This window comes from Xyrauchen texanus, chromosome 38, assembly GCF_025860055.1.
Source record: "Xyrauchen texanus isolate HMW12.3.18 chromosome 38, RBS_HiC_50CHRs, whole genome shotgun sequence".
In the NCBI taxonomy this organism is placed as follows: domain Eukaryota; kingdom Metazoa; phylum Chordata; class Actinopteri; order Cypriniformes; family Catostomidae; genus Xyrauchen; species Xyrauchen texanus.
In genome coordinates this window covers 7,914,572-7,927,634 of record NC_068313.1, presented here as the reverse complement: position 1 = coordinate 7,927,634, position 13,063 = coordinate 7,914,572, and the positions used below count along the sequence as shown (strand labels likewise).

The 13,063-nt window shown below is 42.2% G+C and overlaps 1 protein-coding gene across 5 annotated transcripts in view; it reads right to left on the bottom strand.

The window, feature by feature from the left end:
• The window catches only part of LOC127632056 (teneurin-4), a 292,730-nt gene that overhangs the window by 34,544 nt on the left and 245,123 nt on the right, over nt 1-13,063 (bottom strand). For all 5 annotated transcript variants that reach the window (XM_052110531.1, XM_052110527.1, XM_052110528.1 and 2 more), the window contains one exon: nt 9,116-9,993. In XM_052110531.1, the coding sequence (XP_051966491.1) occupies nt 9,116-9,993 (878 nt within the window). The remainder of the gene's footprint in view (nt 1-9,115; nt 9,994-13,063) is intronic.

Below are 13,063 nucleotides of genomic sequence, written 5' to 3'. Positions count from 1 at the left end.
TCTATGTGCAGTTTTCGTGCCAGTGGAAAGCGCAAGTGGCCATGGTTGGGAGTGTTTGCGCTGTCTGTGGGTGTATGTGCACAAACTGTAGGTGTATTGTATGTTAATGAAGTCGTGCAGGTCAAAAGTAGGTCTGTTTTCTGTGCAAAGTCTAAATTCAGTTCCTGCATTTGCAGTTTGGAGATTTCACCAGCAGGTTGTAATAAAGTTCATGTCCAAACTCTGAATATATAGTGTTAAACTATCTATTGGTCATAGTTTATTTTAATTCTTGCTATTTGCTATTTTTAATTGTATGTATGATCTAACTTGCATTGGTATTTTTCCACCTGTTGTCATGGAGTGTTTTTAAGTTACTGTAAAGGGTCCCAGTGAAAGAAGTTGGAGAAGTTGAATTTAACGTAAATCCAAATCCTGACGTGAATAACATTTTCTTGGCATAAAAAAGGAGTGTTTCCATATTTCTATTCTTCTAATTCATTGCATATAGTCCGTTTACACTAACAGCTTGTTATGAATGTGCTGTCTTTGTTTATGTAGCTTGTGCTTTACAACAATTTATAGGATGCAGACGGTGCAATAAATAGAGAAGACCCTACAAATTAAATTGGACTTCAGCCCAGCTCATTATCGCATTGTGGACGAGATTTAGCCAAACACACTTGTGCCTAGACTTGACATGAATATACCAGAACTTCATGGCCATGACCATTGACTTTGCACTTATGACTTCTGGCAGCACTTAAAATAGGTCCCTGTACGATACTTGGTTACAATTCTGATTCTGATCCAATTGACTAAACAATTCTGTTTCTTTAATGATTCTTTGGCCACACATGATTGTTGGTAGTGACAATCGCATTTAAACGCTGGTGTGAATTCCAAAAATTATCGATGGTTGCCATGACAGAATGTTAATAACAGAACAACAGAGCAGTAATAACTAATCAGATATAACGTTTTTTACACAATTGGAACAAACGGGCTATTACACATTCATGTTTTCAAATTATTTCATCTGGCAAAATCATCGTCTTTGTCTCCTACTGTAAATTCATATCTAGGATTTAGTTTCGGTATCTTGGTATCTATTCAATATAAATGCAAAGAAAAAAGGCACCGTCCTTTGGATGAGATGTTAAACCGAGGTCCTGACTCTCTGTGGTCATTAAAAATCGCAGGACACTTCTCGTAAAGAGTAGGGGTGTAACCCCGGTGGCCTGGCCAAATTCCCCCCCATTGGCCCCTATCTATCATGGTCTCGTATTAATCTCCATCCCTGAAATTGGCTACATCACTCCAATAGCTGGTGTGTGGTGGGCGTTCTGGCGCACTATGGCTGCAGTCGCATCATCCCTATGCTATGTAAAGCACTTTGAGTGCCTAGAAAAGCGCTATATAAATGTAAGGAATTCATTAAAATTAATTAATTAAAGAAGCGGTTTATCCCATAAAAAGTGCAATTAGAAAGACATTTTATCACAGGAAACAAAAAATCACGCAAAGTTAGAAAGTTGATTGTTCATTCTTATACACAGCCGACAGAAATAAAGTCACCCACTGTTTTAAGTTCAAGGTAGCGCCAATGCATATTTAATTACATCAGTGGAAGTATACAAATGTTCCAGAAAAGTTCATGAAACTGAACGTCATGAAAATCATTCATTTCCATAATTTTTTTAAATGGAACCGATTCTGAATAAGTTCTCAATTCCCAACCCTCCACAAAATAGTCCCTTAGTATGCACAACAACACAGCAAGTTCCATCCAAAGTTGAATAGATGGACATCATAACAGATGTCTTTGTTATGCTTATGCTACTCAGCGTACAGTTCCCGTGCGAGTCCTGGCTGATGTAGCGTCCGCAGGCAAACACGCATCACAGGGACTTAATGAATTCAGGTGGCAGAGATGATAAACCGCGTGTGCTGTGCGTTGGAGCGTGCAGATAAATTGTTTGGCCCACTCTGTTCTAGTGCAGGAATAAAACAGCGACTTTAACCCTCAGATGACAGCATGACCTCCAAAGTTCATTATGCAAAATAAAATTAAACAAATTGCAAAAAAGATAAAAAGAACCTAGCTTTCTTTATCACAAAGATGACTCCATGCTGCCCAAGGGAAAGCACAGATCTAATAGCTTATGAAAGAAAAAAACAACAGAGTAACTATTCCTGATGGCAATTATTGCTTTTTTCTGCTTCTAATTGCAATTATTGAGCAAATGTACTTCGCTTGCCATTTGTTCATTTGGCAAAGGGGGATTACACAAATTATATGACAGCATGGGACCTGACAAAAAAAGGACGAAGAAAGTGTGCTTGTTTAGAACTGCTCAGGGTGACAATTTGTAGGTTATCTAGAATCTTTTACTGCATCTTATCAAATCTGCAGCACTTGTACTTTAAATAAACACGGCAAGCAAATTTGTGTGTGAATAGTTTGAATTTGAGTTTTCCCTCCAGTCAAGGTCAAATAAAAATAATTATGCTAATAAATGATATGCTGTGTTTTAAGTACAATATTGTAAACACAATTTCTGTTGTGTCTGTACAAATTGAGTGGTGTCGATATAACGTTATGTGGTATTCAACAGCATGCCACAAACACTGTTGACAGAGTTCCAAAAAATGGGTGGTCCTATGGCCAAATCTTTATATTTTTTGCAAGAATGTAGAAAATATGAACACAGTGGATAAACAGCTTTTGTCCCCAAATTAGCTTCTCAACGATATATCATATTATGCATATTGTACAATATGATTGGATGGGCCTGATTTGTCAGAACATTTGGACATAGCAGGAATATCCAACATATAAAATTTCAACAGAAAATTACTAAACTACAGATCTCCAAAAACATTTGTCCGAGGGACTCTTGAAACCAATTCCAGCAAATTACTCTTGTGATCTCTGACTGTAGGGTTCCTGTAGCTCAACTGGTAGAGCATGGCATGAGCAACGCCAAGGTCATGGGTTTAATTCCCAGGGAACACATAAGTGTAAGTTGCTTTGGATAAAAGCACATGCCAAATGCATGAATATAAATGTACAGTAACATAAGTCAACCAAGACTCTAAGTAAAGCATTACACTTTGAGTGAGGATAATTTTATGTTTCAGTGAAGACTGACTCGCCCTGTCTGAATGAAACACTGCTGTGATAGAGTGCTTAATGTAAAATTATGAGAGCTGTAAATGACGGGCCAATTCTTTCAGGTTTAGCTCAGATAAGTACAAAAAGATGAATTTGTTTTAAAGGAATATTTTAAAACTTCACTTTTTTACATGTGTAGTACTTAACTCTTTAACAGTGATTTAATGTTAATTAAATACATGTTAAATTCAATATAATAGTATATAATTTCATATTATTATTAATGTTGAATATAAAAGTAAATTAGTGTCGATCAATGGGACACAAATATTGAGCTGAATTGATGCAATAGGCTACAGACATCTAATGGCACACAAATTTGGATATTAAATTGCAATTACCATAACTATATTGAATAATAATAATAATGAACATTTAAAAAGAACATATGAGAACGTCTAGGTTACGAATGTAATCTCCGTCCCCCGATGGAGAGAACGAGACGTTGTGTCGGAGAAGCGACACAAGGGATCTCTCTTGAGCCACCGATTATACCTCTGATCTATGAAAAAAGGCCAATGAGAAGTTGGCAGCTAGTATTTGCATACCCCGCCCCCGGACATACGGGTACAAAGGCGAGGCGTCCGGCCACTACAGCGGCTTGGCTCAGCGACGTGGCCGGGAAGGACACAACGTCTCGTTCCCTCCATCGGGGAACGGAGGTTACATTCGTAACCTAGACGTTCCCCTTCTGTCGCTCTCTCCACGTTGTGTCGGAGAAGCGACACTAGGGGTCCAATTTAAATTACGCCATGCGCTGAGCCGTGTACGTGGTCTGACACAGGAGCGGGCAGGTGTTTTTTACGTGCCAGACGACCAGCTGTATCAGACTACACGTACCCTTCCCCAATGCCCCACAAAAGTCGTCGGAATCCTTTTGGTTACCCTGACAGGGGAACAAGGCGACGCTTGCCAACCTGGGAACGGGCCAAGCCTGGCTGGGCCTCTTTTCTCTCTATGTTTCTCGCATAGAGCAATAGACAGCCGGGGCCCTTACACGCACTGAGGGAAGGGGGTCTTACCCAATTTCCTATTCTTTCAGGGGGAAAAGACCCTGCGGAGACCACCCCTACATCACATGTGTTTTTAGGCGACACGTGGAAGTGGCGCAGTGGTAGATCCAGCCTCAGCGAGGGGGGAGTTGCTACACACGGCGACCGAAGGGCAGCCGGAACTTACCCAAGGAAAACCCGGGTCCGCTCGTAAGGGGACCGTATCGCGTAAAATACACACAGGGGGAGTCCGTGTAGGAGTCCTCACCCTGTGGAGCACCTATTCCAGTACAGGGTAGATTTGAGTACCCGCAGTGGATTGGGTCGGCAAGTTTCTCCGCCGAACTGCGGACCCATGAGGGCTAGGGAGGAATCGACCAGGGATTCGAGTTGAGTGAAATCTCCTGGGAAAAAAGACGCACAGTTTTACCTCAAGCGATTCACCCGGTCAGCCCATCAGCGTGTTACCGAGTTCTACTGGCTCAGACCTGAGAAAACACGGGATGAAACTGACTCAACCCTGAGATTATAGTATCTCGTAAAGGTGTTGGGTGTCGCCCAACCCGCTGCTCTACAAATGTCTGCCAGGGAGGTACCCCTGGCCAGTGCCCACGAGGACGCAACACTCCTTGTCGAGTGAGCTTGGACCTGCAAAGGGGGGGGGGCACGGCCTGAGTGTGATAAGCCAGTGAAATGGCATCTACTACCCAGTGGGAAAGCCTCTGTTTGGAGACAGCGTTTCCTTTCCGTTGTCCCCCAAAGAATACAAAGAGCTGCTCAGAGTGTCTAAAGCTCTGCGTGCGGTCCAGATAGGTACGCAAAGCACGTACCGGACACAGCAACGACGGGGCTGGGTCTGCCTCCTCCCGGGGCAGCACTTGCAGGTTCACTACCTGGTCTCTGAAGGGCGTGGTAGGAACCTTGGGCACGTAGCCCGGTCAGCGGTCTTAGGATCACATGAGTGTCTGCCGGACCGAACTCCAGGCAAGTGTCGCTGACAGAGAATGCTTGCAGGTCCCCGACCCTCTTAATGGAGGCGAGCGCGATCAGCAGGGCAGTCTTAAGAGAAAGGGCCCTGAGTCCAACTGATTCTAGCGGCTCAAAGGGAGGTCTCTGGAGGCCCGCGAGAACTACCGAGAGGTCCCAGGAGGGGAACAGGCTTGGCCGGGAGGGATTTAACCTCCAGGCACCTCTTAGGAACCTGATGATTAAGTCGTGCTTACCAAGGGACTTGCCATCTACTGCGTCGTGGTGGGCTGCAATAGCAGCAACATACACCTTCAAGGTGGACAGGGACAGCCTCCCCTCCAACCACCTCTGTGGGTCTTCAGCCCGGGAAGAACACCAATTTGCGAACAAGCGCCACTTCAGGGCGAAGAGCTGCCTGGTGGAAGGGGCTCTGGCTTGGTTGATCGTGTCTACGACAGTAGGTGGTAGGCCAGCTAGATCTTCCGCGTCCCGTTCAGGGACCAGACGTGGAGTTTCCAGAGGTCTGGATGCGGATGCCAGAGCGTGCCCTGCCCCTGAGAAAGAAGGTCCTTCCTCAGAGGAATTCGCCAGGGAAGGGCTGTAGCGAGGAGTACGAGGTGTCGCCGAAGAGGCCGAACTGGGAGACTGGGGCGTCTAGAAAGTGAGTCTTGTCGGTCTCACGCATCTCGACCAAGTTCAGCCACAGGTGTCATTCCTGGACCACGAGGGTGGCCATTGCCTGCCCGAGGGACTGCGCTGTGACCTTCATAGCTCTGAGGGCGAGGTCGGTCGCTGAGCGCAGTTCCTGCAGCACATCGGGATCAGGGCTACTCATGTGCAATTCTTTGAGCTCCTTGGCCTGGTGGACTTGCAGGAGGGCCATGGCGTGCAGGGCAGAAGCGTGCAGGGCGGAAGCGGCCTGTCCAGCGGCGCTGTAGGCCTTCGCTGTCAGCGAGGATGTTGTCCTACAGGCCTTGAAGGGGAGTACAGGGCGACCCCGCCAGGTGGTAGGGTTTCCGGGGCATAGGTGAAGCGCAACAGCCCTATCCACCGGGGGAATCGTCATGTATCTGTGGACCGCTCCGCCGTCGAGGGTAGCGAGAGCGGATGAGCGAGTGGCTTTGCGAGAGGTGAAAGGCGCTCTCCACAGCGACGTCAGCTCATCATGCACTTCCGGGAAAAATGGGACTGGGGGCGTGGCCACGGGCGGCGCCCAGACCCCAGGAACCAGTCATCCAACCGCGATGGCTGTGGGGAGGACGGAGGGTTCCAGTCCAAGCCCACGCTGGCGGCGGCCTGGGAAAGCATGTCGGACATCTGAGCGTCAGCCTCAGCCTGGGGGTGCTGGCCCGAAGGCGGCAGCCCAGGGGAGTCATCCGCGTCAGACGCCACGCTCTCCAATGCAGCGGCGAGCTCATCCGCTTCGAGCTCTAGAGGATAGGCAGGCTGGCTGTGAAGCGAGCCGCTGTTGCCTCGAGCACGGGCGGGAGTCAACGAGCGTGCTGGGGAACGGGTGGTCCGCGGGTCTCTGGTACCTGACGGAGCCGCACCCGCTGTCGCTCCCAAATCGCCTCCAGCGCCACTCGCACCTTCCTCAATCACGTGGGAAGAAGGAGCAATGCGAGGGGCGGCTGGAGTGGCTTGTTCTCGGTTGAAAACAAGTCACGACCGCAACGTTGTCATGGTCATGTTCTCGCAGTGAGAACATGAACCATCCACAAACACAGCCTCGGTGTGATCGCTACCCAGACACACGAGACAATGCCTGTGGCCGTCTGAAACGGAGAGCACTCTACCGCATCCAGGAACTACACAGCGGCGGAACGGCATCTTTATAAAGACGCGTCCTGAAAAGGACGTTCAACGCTCGCTGTGTTTGCTCTTTTAGAGGAAATTACTCTTTTAAATAAAATCACTCTTTTAAGCAACTCTTTCGAGTTTTTATCTGCGCTGTCGAAGCGCCCAGGGGCAACAATGCACAGCCGTGCACAGGATAGGAGAAAGCCACTGTTATGCGCCGTCAAATCTAACAGCATGCGGATCATCAGAGGAATACACGGGTGTGTGTAACTCGTAGCAGACAGCATACAAGACCATCGGCTCCGAAGAAAATTTCTGAATGAACTCTAGTATTTGCCTCGCCTTTGTACCCGTATGTCCGGGGGCGGGGTATGCAAATACTAGCTGCCAACTTCTCATTGGCCTTTTTTCATAGATCAGAGGTATATTCGGTGGCTCAAGAGAGACCCCTAGTGTCGCTTCTCCGACACAACGTGGAGAGTGCGACAGAAGGGGAATGTAATATTTGGATATTTCTTGAACTTCAGGCACTTTTAGCCCGGTGGATTTTTTGAAATTAAAGTCTTGCACTTGCAAATATTACTAACAATGTCCAACAGTGTACGAATTTTTTTTTTTTTTTAAATGCCTGATGAGGTCGAGTGACCGAAACGTTGCTTAATACATTTTGATACTTTTTTTGCTAGCAGGGATAGTGTGCGGGATTTTTTCTATTTCATTGTCATTTTTTATGAAAGGCTTGAAAACTCCCACCACAATTTAATTTCCTCCACATCTCAAATTCTGTATTCTGTTTGCTAGAATGAATGGAATTTATATATTTTAAATTTTTGCATGAAAATGGTTGCCCCCTTGTCCTTGCAAAGACTAATTATTTTTAAATAGATTTAAAATAACTGCACCTAATTGCACACAGTTAAATATTTTCACACTTTTTGTGGAATATGGCATAATTACAGCTTGATCGGAATTGATGCCCAATAAATATAATCTGCTCTATACTCTTGGTATAGATTATCATAGTTTTTAACAGTTTTTAAAATGTGATAATAAAAATGTTTATAATGGATTTCATAGTTTAATATCAAAAGTCTGGGTCTGGGTTAAAGCTAAAACATTTTTAAAAAACAATTCGGGCCGATCTACCTGAAGCTGACCAATCAAGAGATGATGTTACAACTCACAAGATCAGTGTAAACGGAGTGTTCGTGAAGCTTTTACAAATTTGGAGAAAATGGTCATGTTAAAACTGTTTTCCCCATAATATTCACGACCACATCACAGGGAAAAATTCTACAGAAATGCCATGCTGTTCTCTGCTCTTCAAACAATCATTTGCCATACGGGTTGCGCTAGAAAACAGTCTTTATCACTCTGACGTACAGATTTAAAATTTTCATCATGGTCAATTTTTATTCGGCATACTTGCGTTCGTTTCAGTTCTTGGGCTTCATTTAGGGGAATATAAAATCTGTTATAATTGTATATGCACACTATAGTGGATATGTGATTGAAGATTTTTTTTTAACTCTCCTAGTGCACGTCTAGTGAAACAAAGAGCTTTTAGGATAAAAGTTCAACCTGTCAATCAACTGCTACGCTAATACAAATTTTAAGCTTTGTTACGTGCGGGTTTAAATCGCATTCACATGGACAAGACCTCACGAATATTCTTCAGCATGTCTGCTATCAATATGTAAGCTGTACAGTGTATATATATATATATATATATATATATATATATATATATATATATATATATATATACAGACACACACTGTATATATATATATGGACACACACTGTATGTATACAGACTTTTATATATGATTATAGATATATGGATACATAGATATATTAGATTAACTATTTGATCTAAGGTATAATTTCTGCACCATTACTGTCCAAAAAGAAATCGCAAAAATAATAACTGTTTTCAAAATAGGTTTCCATTCTTTTCTTTACACCCCTCTATTTCATTGGAAGAAACAGTTTTGTGAGAAAATATTTTAACATCAAACCTTCCTAATCAACTCTAGGATTTAGGTATCATCTATGTAAAAAAAAATCGTAATAAATCTACGATTTGTTCAACATCTGGTAAAACTGGCCATCTCAGTACAAAGTATTGTGCATTGGATACCCCATGGAACAGTGGGCTGTCTTTAGTATAGGAGTAAATTATTAGTATACTCACTCATAGAAGGTTGTCCACCCATCTTGATTGCTCTTAGTGGCCAGCAGTCCTGAGCTTCCGTGATAAGTCATCATGGCTATTTCTTGACCCTGGGTGGCAACGCTCTTCAATGCATTATTAGTTCCAATAGTGAACCAGAAGGTTTGGCCATCAGGACCCATCAGCCAAAGGGGCAGTCCTGTTGTGTCTCTGCGGATAGTCACTTTGTTCTTATTCTTGTCTGTGATGCTGCTCAGGTCACCTTCTCCAGAGTAGGTCAAGTTGTACAGGTAGTCTCCAGTGGTCAGGCTTTGAGTGTATATATGGCTGCCGTTTACGTCAAACAAGTAGAGTTCGTCGTCAATCGGCGAGGACAACTCATACATGTTTAGTGGGTTTAGGAACGGTTTATTTCTCCTTACATACCGTATTCGTATGTTACCCAGGTCAGCAATGAAGAGTTCTCCATCAGGTGAGACTGCTAACGAGGAGGGTGCATTTAGTTTGCCGTCCTTAGCGTAACCATCATCACTAGAGTAGCAGTCGCAGTTTGCATCATTTTTGCAGTCGCAGCCACTAGGGGCGCCAGCAACCAGCGAGATCTCCCCATTGGTAGAGACCTGTCGTACACGGTTAATCTTCTTCTCGTCTGATTCTGCAATGTAAAGTATGCCATTGTGGGAGACGGCGAGAGCGTTGGCAGATTCCAAGGTGGCGTGGATGGCGACTTTGCTAACGAGGAAGTGATCTAGGCCAGGAACCTGGCAGTGCATCGGCCTCCCAGCCACAATTCTCACTTGATGGTTCTCGGAGATCTGCAGAACCACGTTGTTGTCCAATACATAAAGGGAATTGTCCATCGGGCTCACAGCCAGGTCAGTAGGCCATTCCAGACGTACCTATTGGGGGCAAGAAGAAAACATTGTTATAGGCCAACATAAAGAAGATATATTTTTTTGTTAGGTAACATTTATCATCAGCTGAAATGGAAATTAAAACGACAGATTTTTCATTAATATTAAAGCAAATATCATGGTACAGCCAATAAATCATACAAGGTAATAATAGTGTGCATTAAACATAGGTTGGAGTGGGCAGTATGACCAAAATCTTATATCACAGCATGAGAAATTTTATATCACAGTAACTGTATATAATAATTTACAGTATATACAATATATATGTATATAAAAAATTATTTTAATGACTTCAACTATATATATAACTATACAGATTGTTTCACTTAACTCACGATATCGTAATTCCAGTGGGTCAGAAGTTTACATACACTAAGTTAACTGTACCTTTAAGCAGCTTGGAAAATTCAAGAAAATTATGTCAAGCCTTTAGGCAATTAGCCAATTAGCTTTTGATTTGCTAATTGGAGTCAATCGGAAGCACAGAAACCACTGCTCCAAAACCACCATAAAAAAGCCAGACTTCTGTTTGCAGGTGCACATGGGAACAGCGATCTTACTTTCTGGTCTGATGAAACAAAAAAAAATCAAACTGTTTGGCCATAATGACCATCGTTATGTTTGGAGGAAAAAGGGTGAGGCTAACAAGCTGAAGAACACCATCCCAACCATGGCATCATGAGGAAGGAAAATGATGTGGATATATTGAAGCAACATCTCAAGACATCAGCCAGGAAGTTAAAGCTCGATCGCAAATGGGTCATCCAAATGGACAATGACACCAAGCATACCTCCAAAGTAATGGTATTGGAGTGGCCATCACAAAGCCCTGACCTCTATCCGATAGAAAATGTGTGGGCAGAACTGAAAAAGTGTGTGCTGGCAAAGAAGGCCTACAATCATGACTCAGTTACACCAGTTCTGTCTGGAGGAATGGGCCAAAATTACAGCAACTTATTGTGAGAAGCTTGTGGAAGGCTACCCAAAATGTTTGACCCAAGTTAAACAATTTAAAGGCAATTATACCAAATAATAACTAATTGTATGTAAACTTCTGACCTACTGGGAATGTGATGAAAGGTATAAAAGCTGAAATAAATAATTCTCTCTTCTTAAAATACTGATTCTAACTGACCTAAGACAGGGAATGTTTGCTATGATTACATGTCCGAAATGGATGAAAATGTATTTAATATATATATATATATATATATATATATATATATATATATATATATATATATATATATATATATATATATATATGTTAAATAATCATACACATTATATTACACTTTAATAATTAAAATAACCATTAATGCTAGGGCAGATTTCCTGATTCAATTCCATTTGATATCAGTTCAAATGGGTATATTTAAGTTATAATGTCCCTTTTGCTTACATAATAAATAAATTCTCTTTTAGCTAATACTGTCAATTATACAGGGGGACCTTCTAACTAGGTACATTTGTAAAATATGAATTTTACTTATTATATTGTATTACTTTTTCATAATTTTGGTCACGTTTCTTCTTTTTAAAAATGAACAAATCAATGTGTTCAATCCAAAAATTATATTTCATATATAGATTTATTTTTACATATTTTTTAAATTCAATAATCAGTACTATTTACATTGATTTGTTGAACACAATCTAAAACCGGTACTGTCTCTAACAAAAAAATGAAATTTCTTTTAAAAACGTCTGTAGAATACTTGAATGGCTTTACCTCATCTGTGCTATGCCCAATTAGAATTAAATGTTTATTTTTGTTATCATTGACAAATGCGTTGCTTGGATCTTGACTTTGGACACACGTTACAATGAACAATTTTAATATCTCGCTGCTGAACACTTCCCCACTAAGCTACATAATTATGTAAACATTGTGAAATGTAAACATTAACCAGCCAGTTGCCAAATATATACATTTTATTCACATAGTGTAAAATGTTATTGCAAATGCGAGTGATTTTCTGTCATTGTAGTAGAGTATTGTGCATAGAGAAAAAGATTGATCTTTGGATTTAAGAATCGATATCAAATGAAATTCAATATTCAAATGAAGATCGCCAATCAGAAAATCTATATTTTTACCCAACCCTAATTAATGCCCATTATGGATCTTTCAGTGTGTTAAAGGTACTTCATCACATTACACATTTTTCTCTTTACATTTGGAACTTTTATTTGGAATGCTTTTGGAGCACACGCCAAACAATAAGGCCACGTCCAAGGCTGTGATTGCTGTGCAAAACAAATCTACACAAAAACTCTACTAGAACACATTTTTCAACAGTCATCCTGCCAGCCCTAAGCAAAGGCAGATTTAATTTCAGCTTCAGATGACAAAGAAACTACAATTTAAAAGCCATTTATCTGATAAACATGGACATTAAAAAAGGAAGTTGAATTGGGACACCAGTCTTACACACAAAACAATAGAATGATCTTCCTGATGTGTGGCGATAAGACAATAGGCTGGGGAGAATAAGTGAGTCAAATGATCAGATTAAAGCATCACAGCAGGGAGAAAATGATTGTGAGGACTCAGTACCCCTAAACACACTTTCCCCATGTGTGTCAGCCCAACACATGGATGTCTCTTTCTGGCTTTGGGTTACTCGTTTCATAATGGAGAGAGACTGCAGTGGGTTAAAAGGACCTTCGAAACAAAACGTGGCACACTAACCAAACAGGAGCGCTGCTTTCTGCCCAGCAGCCTAAATTATGACTTATTGTTCTGGAAATAATGCAGCAGGCTTTTAACACAAAGAAATGTCTGAATCTGGCGAATTTGCACAGGTCCTTTACGCACTGGGGGACTATAATCTCTCTCTGAGGGTCCGGATATGATGTTCTATTTCAATAGCGTTCTTGGCATGTTAACAAGGCTGGCTGATTAAAAGATGGAGTTAATGCACTGAGAGAACAGACAAAAAAAGCTACCAAGCTGAGCCTGTCATTAAAAATATCACAAACAAATCAGACACTAATTTGGTCCTACATTTGAACATTTATTAGGGCAGCTGTGGCTCAGGTGGTAGAG